This window comes from Cervus elaphus, chromosome 9 (genome assembly GCF_910594005.1).
Source record: "Cervus elaphus chromosome 9, mCerEla1.1, whole genome shotgun sequence".
NCBI lineage: Eukaryota > Metazoa > Chordata > Mammalia > Artiodactyla > Cervidae > Cervus > Cervus elaphus.
This window is the reverse complement of record NC_057823.1, coordinates 100532265-100548048: the sequence shown is the minus strand read 5'-3', so window position 1 is coordinate 100548048 and position 15784 is coordinate 100532265. Positions and strand designations below refer to the sequence as shown.

Sequence of the window (15784 nt, the reverse complement as noted above, 5' to 3'; positions counted from 1 at the left end):
TTCAACACTACTGTTCAAAAGCATCAATTCTTTGGCACTCAGCTTTCTTCACAGTCCAACTCTCACATTCATACATGACCACTGGAAAAACCAATCTTCAAATATCCTTACATAGATATGAATGAAATCTCTAGCTTTTCTTCATGATCTTCTCACTAGGATTAGTTCTTTTCAGCAGCTGATATGGCTTTCATCATAAAATAGGAGTTTCAGGGGGCTTCTTCTAGAGACTGCTCTTGTTCAACAGGAGCCTTGTTCTAATTATCTATAGAGAAGGAAAGTCAGTATTGTCCAAAGTGTTAAGGATTACAAGAATCCAGGCTTAGGGTCTCTTCCAGTTGAAACAACCCTAGAATATTTTAATTTCATTTACTGATTTGCCTCCTTTGTGTTATTTTTGTCATATATATTTTATTTCCCCATATATTTTTAAGGACACATATCCTTTTTTTGGGCTTCCCTGGTGGCTCACCTGGTGAAGAATTCACCTGCAATGCAGGAAACCCCAGTTTGAAGGGTCAGGAAAATCCCCTGGAGAAGGGATAGGCTACCCACTCCAGTATTCTTGGGTGACGTATTCCAGTATTCTTGCAGACGTATGTAATTTTGATAAACTATGTAAATTATGGGCTTTCCTGGTGACTCAGATGGTTAAGAACCCACCTGCAATGCAGGAGACCTGGGTTTGATCCCTGGGTTGGGAAGATCCCCTGGAGGAGGAAATGGCAACCCCCTCCAGTATTCTTGCCTGGAGAATCCCCATGGACAGAGGAGCCTGGTGGGCTACAGTCCATGGGGTCACAAAGAGTCAGACGCAGCACACACCACACCCTTTCTGTTGTTGTTTTGTACAGTCAATATGCATTTATATTTACCCATTTCCTTGCATTTTCATGTTTTCATATGAGATTATTTTCTTTCTTCCTGAAGAACCATATTTTACCTTCCATTTCTGAAAAGAAAAACTGTTTTCATTTGGCATGGAATTCTATATTGGCAATGATCTGTCCCCGCTCTCTGCCCCACCCCTGCATTTGAAAGATGCCATTATATCATCTTATGTCTCTGGCTGCTTAGCTGCTTTTAGAATTTTCTCTTTGTTTTTGATTTTCAAGAATTTTACTTTGATGTACCTGGGTGTGGTTTTCATTATGTTTATTGTGCTAGAGTTTCACATAGCATCTTTAGTTTTTGGATTTATGTCTATCAGTTGGAAAATTCTTGGTAATTGTTTCTCCCTCACTTTCTCCTCTTCTATTGGAGGGGAAGTGCTATATGTTAGCTTAATATTGCTGCATAACCCATTATTACAGTGTTAGTGTGTTTAAATAATACTCATTTGTTAGCTGACAGGTCAGAAGTCCAGATATGGCATCACTCAGTCCTCTGCTCAGAGTCTCACAGATTGAAATTAGGGTATTGGCTGAAATATATTCCTTTCTGGAGGCTCTGGGGAAAAAATCTACTTCCAAGCTCATTCAGATTATGGGCCAAATTTAGTTCCTTTGGACTGTAAAAAATGAAGCCTCCTTTTGCTTGTTAGCTGTCTGCTAAGGGCCGATTTTAGGTCTCAGAGGCCACCCCCCTTCTTTGCTACCTGACTCCTTCCATCTTCAAAGCCAGCAAGGGAATCTCCCTTATGACACATGCTCTGAATCTCTGAGTTCAGGAAAGGCCCAGTTTCTTATATATACTACCTGATTGGGTGAGATTTACCATCTCTTAGCAATGCTGTGTAACATAAACTTAATAAGAGGATTAAAATTCACCAGTTTCTATCAACCTAGGGGTTATGCAGGTTTATAAATTAGAGGGGTGGGATTCTTAGGTGCCGTTTTAGAATTCTGCCTAATAGACTGCAAATAGACTTTTCTACTGTGTCCCATCCTTTGTTTTGCCTTTTTTCTCTATTTTCCATCTCCTTTCATCTGTTTAGGTATTTTCTATTGGCCTGTCTTCCAGGTGCTATTTCTGTTTTCTGCTATGCCTGCTTTGCTGTTAAACCCATTAATTGAGGTGGTAAGTTTACTCATTGTATTTTTCAGTTCTAACACTGTGTTTTTGTAGAATCCAAACCCCTGGGGAAATTGTATATTCTTTGAGATATTTTATCCATTTACCTTCTATTTTCTGGAAAATATTAATAATTACTGTTTTAAAGTTCTTGTTTTCAAGTCTACTATTTGTAGTAGTCTACTTTTGTTTGTTCTTCTAGTTTTAAGCCAATTATTCTTGTCATTTTGCATATTTTGTAATGATATATGAAATCTTAAGCATTATATATAAAATATATCAACATAATTACACAGTCATCTATTTCTCTCTTTATTTTGGCTTCATGCATTTTCAAACTCTCTCATTGTGTGCATAACATTAATAATTGTCACAGCTTCTTGATGAACTGTTTCTTTTATCTTTACAAAATGTTCCTTTTCAACTCTGATAATACTCTTTTTCTTGAAGTATATTTTGTATATTAAACAGTCACTGTAGATTTTCTTGCTGCTTTCATGGTGCATCTTACTTCCATCATTTTATTTTCCAATGGTTATGTCTTTCTGTTTAAAGTGTCTCCTGTAGCCCGTGGATAATATGCTTTTGCTTTTTCCCTCATTTCTGTTAATGTCTGTCTTTCAATTGGCATTTTTAGACAACTGACATTTATTGTAACCATTGATATTGTAGAGTTAGATCTGTCTTCCTCTTTTATTATTTGGATTGAATATTTCTTAATGTTTCATTTTTAATTTAACTTTTGCCATTTTGGTTATATCTCTTTGGATATAACCCCACAGAGCCTAATATCTTGTAATTCTATCATCTGTTCACTGAACTTTCTTCATATTTTCACTTTTCCTGTCAGTCAGCTTAGGTTCTATGGCCTGCAATTATTTGTTGTGCTAGATATCTACTTTCTGCCTTCTCTACCCTACTCATTGTTCCAGAAGACCAGACTATAGGATGAGCATTCCTTTGCCGTCTAGCTTCTGACTGGATTATATGCTAGTAAGAAGTCCTCGTAGAAAATCAGAAAGATGGGGTAGGAGAAAGTAAAGTCATTGTATTTTCTCGGTTCTCTCTCTGTGCCTTGGACTGACCTGCCTTGCCTGCAAATCTTAGTTTCTTTCAGGGAGACCTTCTCCATATGACTTTCTCCTTCCGGTAACCATTCCTACCCTAGAACCCTTCAAATCTACTTTTAAAATACACGCTGGATCTGATTATCTTCATCATTTTCTTTGATACCCGAGCCCGAATCACCACTGACTTGCATCTTATTTGAATAGCCTTTTAACTTTTCTCTGCTTTCACAATTCAGTAGTATCAATACAGCTGCTAAAGTGGTCTTTTAAAATGTATCATTTATACATATACCCCTCTAATGGGAATATAAACCAAAGTTCTTAATTGCTCTTCTAATTACCAGTTTCTGTATAAATCCTTGCCTCATTATTCTGATCTTGTTTTCTCTTAGTTTTCTTTATGTCCACTCTGATTCAACCAAATCTTTCACCTTGCTTTTCTTTGAACTTGTCAAGCAAGCTCAAGTCTCAAGCCTTTTTAATTTCTATTTTGTTTTTCCTACCTGGAATATACTTCTTTCAGATAGCTACAATGACTCACTTCCTTACCTTCTTCAAATCTCTGCTTAAATATCACTGTATCATTGTGGCATTACCTGACCATACAAAACTCACCCCTATTATCTCTCTGATTTTTCCTTACTTTATTTTTTTTATCCATAGTACTCATCACCATGTGCTTCATTAAAGGTTCTTTTTATTAAAAAAAAATCACTTATGCAAGTAAATTTTCTACATGAGGGCAGGGATTTCTGTTGTATGTTTACTCTGTTTTCATAACACCTAGAATGATGTTTGGTACAAGGGCATTATAAAAAAAATTCAGTGGAAAGAATGATTTGCTATTTGGATATTTCTATTTTTGTTTAACATATCCAGCAACCACTAAGCAGCTTCCCTAAACAACTGATATGACTTTTGTACCATCATTTTCTGAATCACTGAGGTTCAAGTCATCTTTATTTCCCCTTATTCTTTCACTAGTAACTTAGCTTAATATTTCTACTGAATTTTTAAAAATTATTACTATTAATATGAGCAAACTCAGGGAGACAGTGAAGGACAGGGAAGCCTGGTGTGCTGCAGTACAGAGTCACAAAAATTGGATGTGACTTAGCGACAGAACAACAAGATTATTTAATTTAGAATCTTTTCAATATATTAGCAAATTGCTTACTAGTTTTTGTATCTCTGGCTCTGTTTAGCTCTTCTTAGAAATTGTCACCTATTCATCTTCCTTGAATTACCAGTACTAAAATAACAACCCGAAGTTTGTATTGGTTCTCGTTAGGGACTACATTATGATTTACACTGACTTTAGGCACTTTTGCATTTGTAAACCTCTTCCTTCACTTAAAACAAAAGAAAGAGAAAGAGAGAGAGAGTTTGATTTAATGTTCAACTGCAATGGTGTAAAGACAAATATGATCTAGGCTTGATACATTATAATATATTCCTTTATTAAGACGTTTATTTTTTCTCTGATTTTAAAAGACACTAAAATTAAAACCTCTGTTTTGGTCCTGAAAGTATTGTGGGCCCTAGGCACACTGGGCCTCCTCTGCCTAATAGATAACAGCCCTGTCATCATCACATACAGAGTAAAGTCTTGTCTTTTCAGCACAGTTCTAAAACTGTCTGTAGTTGAGTAACTCCATATTTCAAATCCCACCTAAAATTCCATTTTTTTCATTATATTTTCCTTATTCATTCTCAACCCATATCTCTCTCAGTTATTGTACAATTAAATATAAATATTTTTAGTGAAATTTCTTAAATTAATAGAATATTTCCTAAGTAACTATAATTATATATACACATGTGCACAATTCTTTGTTAGGTAAAATGCCTTGATATTATTTATCATTAGTGCTTCATTTATAAATTAACAATAGAAGATTTAATGTCAGTGTATTTACTAATTGGGCTTTCCCGGTGGCTCAGCAGTTAAAGAATCTGTCTGCAATGCAGGAGATGTTGGTTCAATCCCTGGGTCAGGAAGATCCCCTAGAGGAGGAAATGGCAACCCACTCCAGTATTCTTGCCTGGGAAATCCCATGTACAGAAGAGCCTGGTAGGCTACAGACCATGGGGTCACAAAAGAATTGGACATGTTAGTGACTAAAACAACAAATATCAGCAACATAGCAAAAAATATTTACTAATAAAACTGCCTAGTCTCCCTACAGTTAATGATTTAATTTTTATTTTATGACTATAAGAACTTTTGCCTTATGATTATATTTCTAAATATTGTTTCCTATCTTCATTTTCATAGACATACTACAATTGTTCTTGCATTAAAGAAGGATTAACAACCGCAGATGATCAAGGTGATTTTATTGATGCTACAAGTGGGACATGTGATTCAAAGTGTTATAAATTACCTTTGTTCGTTGCTTTTATCTTTTCTACAATTGTATTTTCTGCTTTTGCTGATGTACCAGGCATCCTGACCATCCTTCGGTGTGTATATGCTATTCATAATCATTATTCATTTAATACATGTGAAAGACAATTTTAGGAAGCTTTTAGAATATTGCAGTAAATAATTTAAGCTTTTGTTTCAAGGTAGCAACTGCTCGAGAGGAAAATTGTTATATTTTCAAAATTCTTGTTATGTGCTTAATCCTCTAATTTGTTTGCAGAAGGTATGTAGAAAACACATTTAGTTTAATTTAAAACTAAACGTTAATTTAACACACCTGGAAAATTCATAGATATAAGAAAAATCTTAATTTTAACACATTATTTCAATGTTCATTCATTGGTTATAGATATTTATTGGCTATTTACTTCTGTATTAGCCAGTTTGACTATGAGAAATCATCAGTGTCATCAATAAAGGAACATAATAATAGCTTCTAGAATTTTGGAATTTTAATACATATGTTGATTATTATTCTAAATTAAACTAACATTTGTTATTCGTTTGTTCTTCCTGAATATATGAAGTATATTTGATATTTTTATCATAGTAACAGAATAATTGGTCATTATTTTCAAATTATTTTTTTCAAAAGGCTAGCATAAATCCTTAGGTCATGAGAAGCAATTTGTTGTCTGCTAGAAAAATAGACTAGAAAACATGAATAAATATATACCAATGAAAAATCTAAATTGGGCATATATGGTCTCTGTCTTCGATGAACTTGCAGTTTAGATGGGTGACAAAAATTGAACATATCTGTACAATGAGGTGGGCTTTAGTTTATTCACCTGTATCTGGTACTGCAACTACAAAGACCTTGTATGGACCTGTCTTCAAATTGCTTAGAGTTTAATAGGGGGAGAAAAACACATAAAAAGGAGTGCAGTGAGTACTTAGAAGGCCTTGATTAAAGCTTGTACGGGTTGACCTGGGAACAAAGGAGGAAAAAATGGTCATTTTTATCTAGGATGATTTGGAAATGCTTGTAGACAATGTGGCACTTGAACTGAGTCATAAAGATAAGTGATTTCTCACAATGCAAGCAAACAGGGGACAGTTCTTAACAGGAAAAATGAGTAGGGAATGTAGTGGTAAAAGTGTGTTAACCAAATTGTCAAGAAGTTTGTTACAAAAGTACCATGATTGTGAATTGGACAGGGAGATTTGAGCTTGATAAGGGCCTGGTCATGGAAGGCTTTCTTTGCCATGTTAACATGAATGATGTTATTCTGTGTACAGCGGAAAGCCATTGAAGAGAGCAGACTTCAGAAGTAAAAGTTATCAAATATGTGTTTTAGATAGATTACTTTGAAGATAGTCTAGGTGCTGGAGCTGATGGGACAAAACTGGAAACAAAGAAAAGAACTTAGGAAACCATTTCAGAATTTATCTCTATTTAAAGAGAGAAAGAATAGATCATAATTGAGAAATATTTAGTTTGGATAAAAGGGCAAGGTTATTAATTTGATGTTCCTGGTATAAAATGTGGAAAAATGTAGTACTATGTCCAGATATCTAGTCTGGGAACTAAGTGAATGATAATCCATTAACTGAGATAAGAAATTCAAGAAGAGAAAGCTCAGGTTGAAGATAATGATTAAAGTATTGATCATGCCTTATTTAAAGTTCATGTGAAACTTCTGAGCAAATATTCTCAGCAGTGAGATGAGAAAGATGATTGTAATTTTCTAGAAGTCTGGTTCTGAATCTTCTCACTTCTCCTGGTAACTATACAAAGCAATAAGAAGAATAAAACACATAAATATGCACACACAAACACACATGAGCACACTTATAATGTTGTTTTAGTACAGTTATGAGACCAAAAAAAGAGCTGTAATTGCATATAAATATTACCAAAATTGAAGTAGAACAAGGAACCAGATTGTAGATTCACAAAGAAATCACAAATGTTATCACAAAGATATCACAAAAAGATATAGCAAATGTTGAGAGGGTCTCAGAATTGACAGATCTCAAATATCTCCAGTATATATTACTGTTTTCTTAGAAGGTGAGAGTTCCACCTTAAGATGAAAGTTCTGGGAGTAAGACCTAGGTAGATAAGTTAGGGCAGATTATTTTCAGAAAGAATGGGAGAAAAGCTTTGCAAAATGCCTAGGAGGTCCAGACAGCAGATCTCAAAAAGTGCCAGCAAAATGTACCTTCTATAAATGAATACATAACCTTGGAAAGCAAGAAACATGAAGAGATCTCAGAAACTCAGAGCTGGCAATAGAATTTCTTTTCAAGCAGGCCAGGTTTGCAGGGGTGGAGAAGGTGTAAACACACATAGGGACTATATTAAAACATATTTTAAAACCCTATATTAAAACATAGGGACTATATTAAAGAGATCAGAGAAGATCTCTTCAGTTTTGAAGCTTGGAAACCTATTGCATGTTCCATTCCCATAACTATCTGCCTCTAGTTTAAGAAAATGTATTTCATTCAAATATAGTTAGGTAAAAATGGAAAAAAAAAGAAGAGTTCCTTCCTACGTATGAAATAATTGTAGTGAAATAAATGAAAGTTATTAAGCATTACTTTACTATAGACAGTGAAAATGCTTGAGAACAGTGTTACCATGAATCCAATAAAAATATAAGCGTAACTATATGTTAACTGAATGCAGAGTTCCAGAGAACAGCAGGGAGAGATAAAAAAGCCTTCTTACGTGAACAGTGCAGAGAAATAGCAGAAAACAATTGAATGGGAAAGACTAGAGATCTCTTCAAGAAAATTGGAAATACCAAGGGAACATTTCATGCAAAGATGGGCACAATAAAGGACAGAAACAATATGGACCTATTAGAAGCAAAAGTTATTAAGAAGAGGTGGCAAGAATACACAGAAGAACAGTAAAAAAAAAAAAAAAAGTTCTTAATGACCCAAATAACCACGATGGTGTGGTCACTCACCCAGAGCCAGACATCTTGGAATGTGAAGTCAAGTGGGCCTTAGGAAGCATTACTGCAAACAAAGCTAGTGGAGGTGATAGAATTCCAGCTATTTCAAATCTTAAAAGATGATGCTGTAGAAGTTCTGCACTCAATATATCAACAAATTTGGAAAACTGAGCAGTGGTCACAGGACTGGAAAAGGTCAGTTTTCATTCCAATCCCAAAAGAAAGGCAATGCCAAAGAACAGTCCAACTATGATACAGTTGTGCTCATGAAGCAAGGTGATTCTCAAAATCCTTCAAACTAGATTTCAATAGTACATGAACCAAGAACTTCGAGATATACAAGCTGGATTTAGAAAAGGCAGAGGATGCCAAGAGCTGACACACTGGGAAAGACCCTGATGCTGGGAAAGGTTGAAGGCAGGAGGAGAGGGGGACGACAGAGGATGAGATGGTTGGATGGCATCACTGACTCCATGGACATGGGTTTGAGTTAGCTCTGGGAGTTGGTGATGGACAGGGAGGCCTGGCGTGCTGCGGTCCATGGGGTTGCAAAGAGTCATACATGACTGAGTGACTGAACTGAACTGAGGAACCAGAAATCTAATTACCAATATCCTTTGGATCATAGAAAAAGCAGGGGAATTAAAAAAAAAATCTGCTTCATTTACTGTGCTAAAGCCTTTGTGTGGATCACCACAAACTGTGGAAAATTCTTAGAAAGATGGGAATGCCATACCACCTTACGTGTCTCCTGAGAAACCTGTATGCAGGACAAGAAGCAACAGTTAGAATGGGATGTGGAACATGGATCAGCTCAAAATTGGGAAAGGAGTATGTCAAGGCTGTATACTGTTACCCTGCTAATTTAACTTCCTTGCAGAGTACATTGTGTGACATGCTTGGCTGTATGACTCACAAGCTGGAATCAAGATTACCAGGAAAAATCTCAACACTCTCAGATATGCACATGATACCACTCTAATGACAGAAAGTGAAGAGGAACTAAAAAGCCTCTTGATGAGGGTAGAAGAGGAGAGTGCAAAAGCTGGCTTAAAACTCAACATTCAAAAAACTAAAATCACACTACCCAGTCCATCACTTCATGGCAAATAGAAGGGGGAAACATGGAGGCAGTGATAGATTTTATTTTCTTGGGCTCCAAAATCACTGTGGACAGTGACCACAGCTATGAAATTAAAAGATGTTTGCCCCTTGGAAGAAAAACTATGACCAACCTAGACAGTGTATTAAAAAGCAGAGACAGCACTTTGCTGACAAAAGTCTGTTTAGTCAGAGCTATGGTTTTCCCAGTAGTCATGTATGGATGTGAGAGTTGGACTATAAAGAAAGCTGAGCGCCAAAGAATTGATGCTTTTGAACTGTGGTTGAAGAAGACTCTTGAGTCCCTTGGACAGCAAGGAGATCAAACCAGTCAAAAGAAATCAATCCTGACTATTCACTGGAAGGACTGATGCTGAAGCTCTAATACTTTGACCACCTGATGGGAAGAACTGACTCATTGGAAAAGACCCTGATGCTGGGAAACATTGAAGGCAGGAGGAGAAGGGGACGACAGAGGGTGAGATGGTTGGATGGCATCACCATCTCAATGGACATGGGTTTGTGCAAGCTCCAGGAGACGGTGAAGGATAGGGAGGCCTGGCGTGCTGCAGTCCATAGGGTCGCAGAGAGTTGGACACGGCTTAGCTACTGAACAACCACAAAAATGTGGCATAGAAGGGGAAGGATGGAGAATATAAAATAAGAGTAAGAAATGTATTAGTGAAAAGAGACAGATTTAGAAGATAGGAAAAGGAGATCCAGTGTACACATACAACTAACAGAAATTGGAGAAGTAAACAGGGTAAAGATCAAAAGAAGGAAAACTTGATGGCTGCCCAATAGCTAATAGATGGGGAGACAAGCGATATTATTATTTCATTTTGTTTTTCCACCCTTATGCTCAGCTTAGTATTAGTCTTAGTTCTAGAATAAATTAGTTAATTAAGTATACCAGCTAATGTATGTGGTTAAATCTAAGTAGTTTCTTTTTTTTTCCATTTATTTTTATTAGTTGGAGGCTACTTACTTTAAATCTAAGTAGTTTAACATAAGAAGTTTAAGGTACTTGATGGTAGTAACCAGATCTTTTATCAAAATTTATCCAATTATATCTTGGTTGGTTATAATTTGCCTTGCTGTCAGTTCTTAAGGAGTATCTAATATCTCAACATTGAGATATACTGTGGTAAAATTATTGGATTTAAAAATGAAGAAAAGTAACTCCATGGCTGATTCATGTCAATGTATGACAAAACCCACTGCAATGTTGTGAAGTAATTAGCCTCCAACTAATAAAAATAAAGGAAAAAAAATGAAGAAAAAGTCCTTTTGTCATCTAAAAAAGAGAGAACTCAAAAATGTTTTGAATCAAATTTCTCATTGGTAGCTTTCATCTCCCGAAAACTAGTCAAACAAAAGATCCTCAAGGAAAGAAAACGTGAGCTCATTATTTCGTCATCAAAAAACTATCCTACAGTTATAAACAATTTGTATATGGATATATGCAGGAAATATTGCTATTATTTGTACAGACATTTTATTGACGCATAGTACATTTTCAGAAGACTGTGCTAAATTGCCAGTGTAGATTGATAGATTTTTACAAAGTGAAGACATCTATGTAACCAGAGTCCAGCTCAAGAAACAGATAATTCAACTATTTCAAAAACTTTGCCTCTGCCTCCTTTCTTATCTAAATCCTTACTCCCTAAGATTACCACTCTCTTGACTTCTGCAATGAATAGGTTCATTTGTCCTGTTTTTGAACGTTATGCAGAAACAGGAAGATACAGCACATAGTTATTTGTGTCTGCATTTCGTTACTCAACGACGTGCTTACAAGTCATTCATATAGTTGCATATAGCAGAAACTCACTTTTCTTGCTCTATTGCAGTGCTATCCAACCAGATTTTCTAAAATGATGGAAATGTTCTGTATCTCTGATGTCCACTATAGCCTCTGGCCACATGTGCTATTGTGCATTTGAAATGCAGTCAGTGTGAATGAAGCACTGTGCTCTAAATTTACTTAGTTTTAACTGACTTAAATTTAAGTAGGCACATGTGGGTAATAATTACCATATTGTACAGTATGGTTTTATAGTAGTCCATTGTGTGAATATACTAAAATTTATTCTTTCTATAGTTAATGTTGTTTCCACTTTAGGCTAATATGATTACTATTTCTATGAACACGCTTTTACTTGTCTTTTGGAAAAAATGAATACATTTCTGTAGAGTACATGTATAAAGAGAAATGATGAATCATAGTTTGTTAAGCATTCTAATAAATTTTTAAAGTATTTACAGAAGTGCATAAGTTCTTCTAACAGTCTACTGTTGTGTAACTGTTGATATTTCATTGTAATCTTAATTTCCTTATTCATATGACTAATATTGTTGAACACATTTTCTTTTATTCATTAGCCATTCAGTTCAGTTCAGTCACTCATTTGAGTCCGACTCTTTGCGACCCCACGGACTGCAGCACTCCAGGCCTCCCTGTCCATCACCAACTCCCGGAGCTTACTCAAACCCATGTCCATCGAGTCGGTGATGCCATCCAACCATCTCATTCTCTTCTCCTCCTGCCCCAATCCCTCCCAGCATCAGGGTCTTTTCCAATGAGTCAACTCTTCACATGAAGTGGCCAAAGTATTGGAGTTTCAGCTTCAACATCAGTCCTTCCAATGAACACCCAGGACTGATCGCCTTTAGGATGGACTGGTTGGATCTCGTTGCTGTCCAAGGGACTCTCAAGAGTCTTCTCCAACACCACAGTTCAAAAGCATCAATTTTTCGGCGCTCAGCTTTCTTCACAGTCCAACTCTCATATCCATAATGACCACTGGAAAAACCATAGCCTTGACTAGACAGAACTTTGTTGGCAAAGTAATGTCTCTGCTTTTTAATATGCTATCTAGGTTGGTCATAACTTTCCTACCAAGGAGTAAGTGTCTTTTAATTTCATGGCTGCAATCACCATCTGCAGTGATTTTGGAGCCCCCCAAAATAAAGCCTGACACTGTTTCCACGTTTCCCCATCTATTTCCTATGAAGTGATGGGACCAGATGCCATGATCTTAATTTTCTGAATGTTGAGCTTTAAGCCAACTTTTTCACTCTCCTCTTTCATGTTCATCAAGAGGCTTTTTAGTTCCTCTTCACTTTCTGCCATAAGGGTGGTGTCATCTGCATATTTGAGGTTATTGATATTTCTCCTGGAAATCTTGATTCCAGCTTATGCTTCCTCCAGCCCAGCATTTCTCATGATGTACTCTGCATATAAGTTAAATAAGCAGGGTGACAATATACAGCCCTGATGTACTCCTTTCCCTATTTGGAACCAGTTTGTTGTTCCATGTCCAGTTCTAACTGTTGCTTCCTGACCTGCATATAGGTTTCTCAAGAGGCAGGTCAAATGGTCTGGTATTCCCATCTCTTTAAGAATTTTCCACAGTTTATTGTGATCCACACTGTCAAAGGCTTTGGCATAGTCAATAAAGCAGAAATAGATGTTTTTCTGGAACTCTCTTGCTTTTTCAATGATCCAGCAGATGCTGGCAGTTTGATCTCTGGTTCCTCTGCCTTTTCTAAAACCAGCTTGAACATCTGGAAGTTCATGGTTCACGTATTGCTGAAGCCTGGCTTGGAGAATTTTGAGCATTACTTTACTAGCATGTGAGATGAGTGCAATTGTGTGGCAGTGTGAACATTCTTTGGCATTGCCTTTCTTTGGGATTGGAATGAAAACTGACCTTTTCCAGTCCTGTGGCCACTGCTGAGTTTTCCAAATTTGCTGACATATTGAATGCAGCACTTTCACAGCATCATTTTTCAGGATTTGAAATAGCTTAACTGGAATTCCATCATCTCCACTAGCTTTGTTCGTAGTGATGCTTTCTAAGGCCCACTTGACTTCACATTCCAGGATGTCTGGCCCTAGGTGAGTGATCACACCATCATGATTATCTGAAGATAATCTTCATGAAGATCTTTTTTGTACAGTTCTTCTGTGTATTCTTGCATGACTATGCAATTTTGTCAAATCTGTTTTCAGTTCTTTTATCTGTTTTTACACTAGGTTGTCTATCTTTTTTATTGTTGACTTGAAGGAGCTTTTTATATATTCTTTATATACTCCAAATGTGGGAAGCCATTGGTCATGACAAGTATCTTCAACTCTATAACTTTCCTTTTGACTCTGATAATGGCATCCTTTGAGTGAAATAAATTTTTAATGTTCTTTTAAAGAAATCTTTGCCTAATCAAAGTCACGAGGGTACTTCTTGTGTTATTTTAATAAAAGATTATAAACTCAACAATTCAACTGGGAAGATACTTTTTGTATACAGTTGGGATCCAAGTTCATCTTTTTTTGTATGGATACTAATTGACTCAACAGCATTGATTTAAAAGCTGTCTTTTCCCCACAGCCACACACCAGTAGACTTTATATATGTGATCTATTTTTACACTGTGTTCTGTTCCATTGGTTTATTTGAGCATCCTTGTATCAACATTGCGCTGTCTTAATTCTTCTATATTTTTTTGTGAATATTTATATCAGTATTCATCATAAGCCCATCTGTGAGATTCAGTTCAGTTCAGTCATTTAGTCGTGTCCGACTCTTTGTGACCCCATGGACTGCAGCACGCCAGGCTTCCCTGTCCATCACCAACTCCGGGAGTCCACCCAAACTCATGTCCATTAAGTGGGTGATGCCATCCAACCATCTCATCCTCTGTCGTCCCCTTCTCCTCCTGCCCCCAATCCCTCCCAGCATCAGGGTCTTTTCCAATGAGTCAGTTCTTCTCATCAGGTGGCCAAAGTATTGGAGTTTCAACTTCAGCATCAGTCCTTCCAATGAACACCCAGGACTGATCGCCTTTAGGATGGACTGGTTGGATCTCCTTGCAGTCCACGGGACTCTCAAGAGTCTTCTCCAACACCACAGTTCAAAAGCATCAATTCTTCGACACTCAACTTTCTTCACAGTTCAACTCTCACACCCATACATGACCACTGGAAAAACCACAGGCTTGACTAGACGGACCTTTGTTGGCAAAGTAATGTCTCTACTCTTTACTATGCTGTCTAGATTGGTCATAACTTTTCTTCCAAGGAACAGTCGTCTTTTATTTCACGACTGCAGTCACCATCTGCTGATTTTGGAGCCCCAAAAATAAAGTCTGTCACTGTTTCCACAGTTTCCCCATCTATTTACCATGAAGTGATGGGATTGGATGCTATGGATCTTAGTTTTCTGAATGTTGAGCTTTAAGCCAACTTTTTCTCTCTCCTCTTTCACGTTCATCAAGAGGCTCTTTAGTTCTTCTTCGCTTTCTGCCATAAGGGTGGTGTCATCTGCATATCTGAGGTTATTGATATTTCTCTCGGCAATCTTGATTCCAGCTTGTGCTTCCTCCAGCCCAGCGTTTCTCATGATGTACTCTGCATATAAGTTAAATAAGCAGGGTGACAATATACGGCCTTGACGTACTCCTTTCTCTATTTGGAACCAGGCTGTTGTTCCATGTCCAGTTCTAACTGTTGCTTCCTGACCTGCATACAGGTTTCTCAAGAGGCAGGTCAAGTGGTCTGGTGTTCCCATCTCTTTCAGAATTTTCAACAGTTTTTAATGATCCACACAGTCAAAAGCTTTGGCATAGTCAATAAAGCAGAAGTAGATATTTTTCTGTAATGCTTTGCTTTTTCTATGATCCAGCAAATGTTGACAATTTGATCTCTGGTTCCTCTGCCTTTTCCAGATTCAGCTTGAACATCTGGAAGTTCACAGTTCATGTACTGTTGAAGCCTGGCTTGGAGAATTTTGCACATTACTTTGTATTTCTAGGTGATTAAAATCACCTATTCAATGTCTAATAAAAAAAATGCTGAGATTTGGTTTGGAATGTCTTTGATTCAATTTGGGAGCATTGCTCTACTTACCACACTGAGTCGCTTGATAAATCAGTGAAGTATGATTCCTTCATTTGTTTAAATTTTCATGTATTTCTCCAATAATGCTTCATAATTTTCTTTTCCAAAGTGGAGGTCTTAAACCTCCTTCAATAGATTCATTCCGAGGTAACTGTTTTTCATATTTAGTATAGCATAGTATAGTGTAATATACTTGTTTATTACTGGTTTGAAGGAAAATGAATTTATTCTTGTGCTTTTATCTTGTATCCTGTGACTGCATTCATGTTAATTCTAATAGTTAGTTGGTAGATTACTTCAGATTTTGTATACAATGTAGAAGAAAATTCACCACAGTAGAACTGGGAAGAAATAA

The 15784-nt window shown here is 36.6% G+C and overlaps 1 protein-coding gene across 1 annotated transcript in view; it reads left to right on the top strand.

The window, feature by feature from the left end:
- The window catches only part of LOC122700830 (solute carrier organic anion transporter family member 6A1-like), a 116536-nt gene that overhangs the window by 91729 nt on the left and 9023 nt on the right, over positions 1 to 15784 (top strand). Inside the window, exon 12 of the mRNA XM_043913860.1 lies at positions 5362 to 5549. Coding sequence (XP_043769795.1) covers positions 5362 to 5549 — 188 coding nt within the window. The remainder of the gene's footprint in view (positions 1 to 5361; positions 5550 to 15784) is intronic.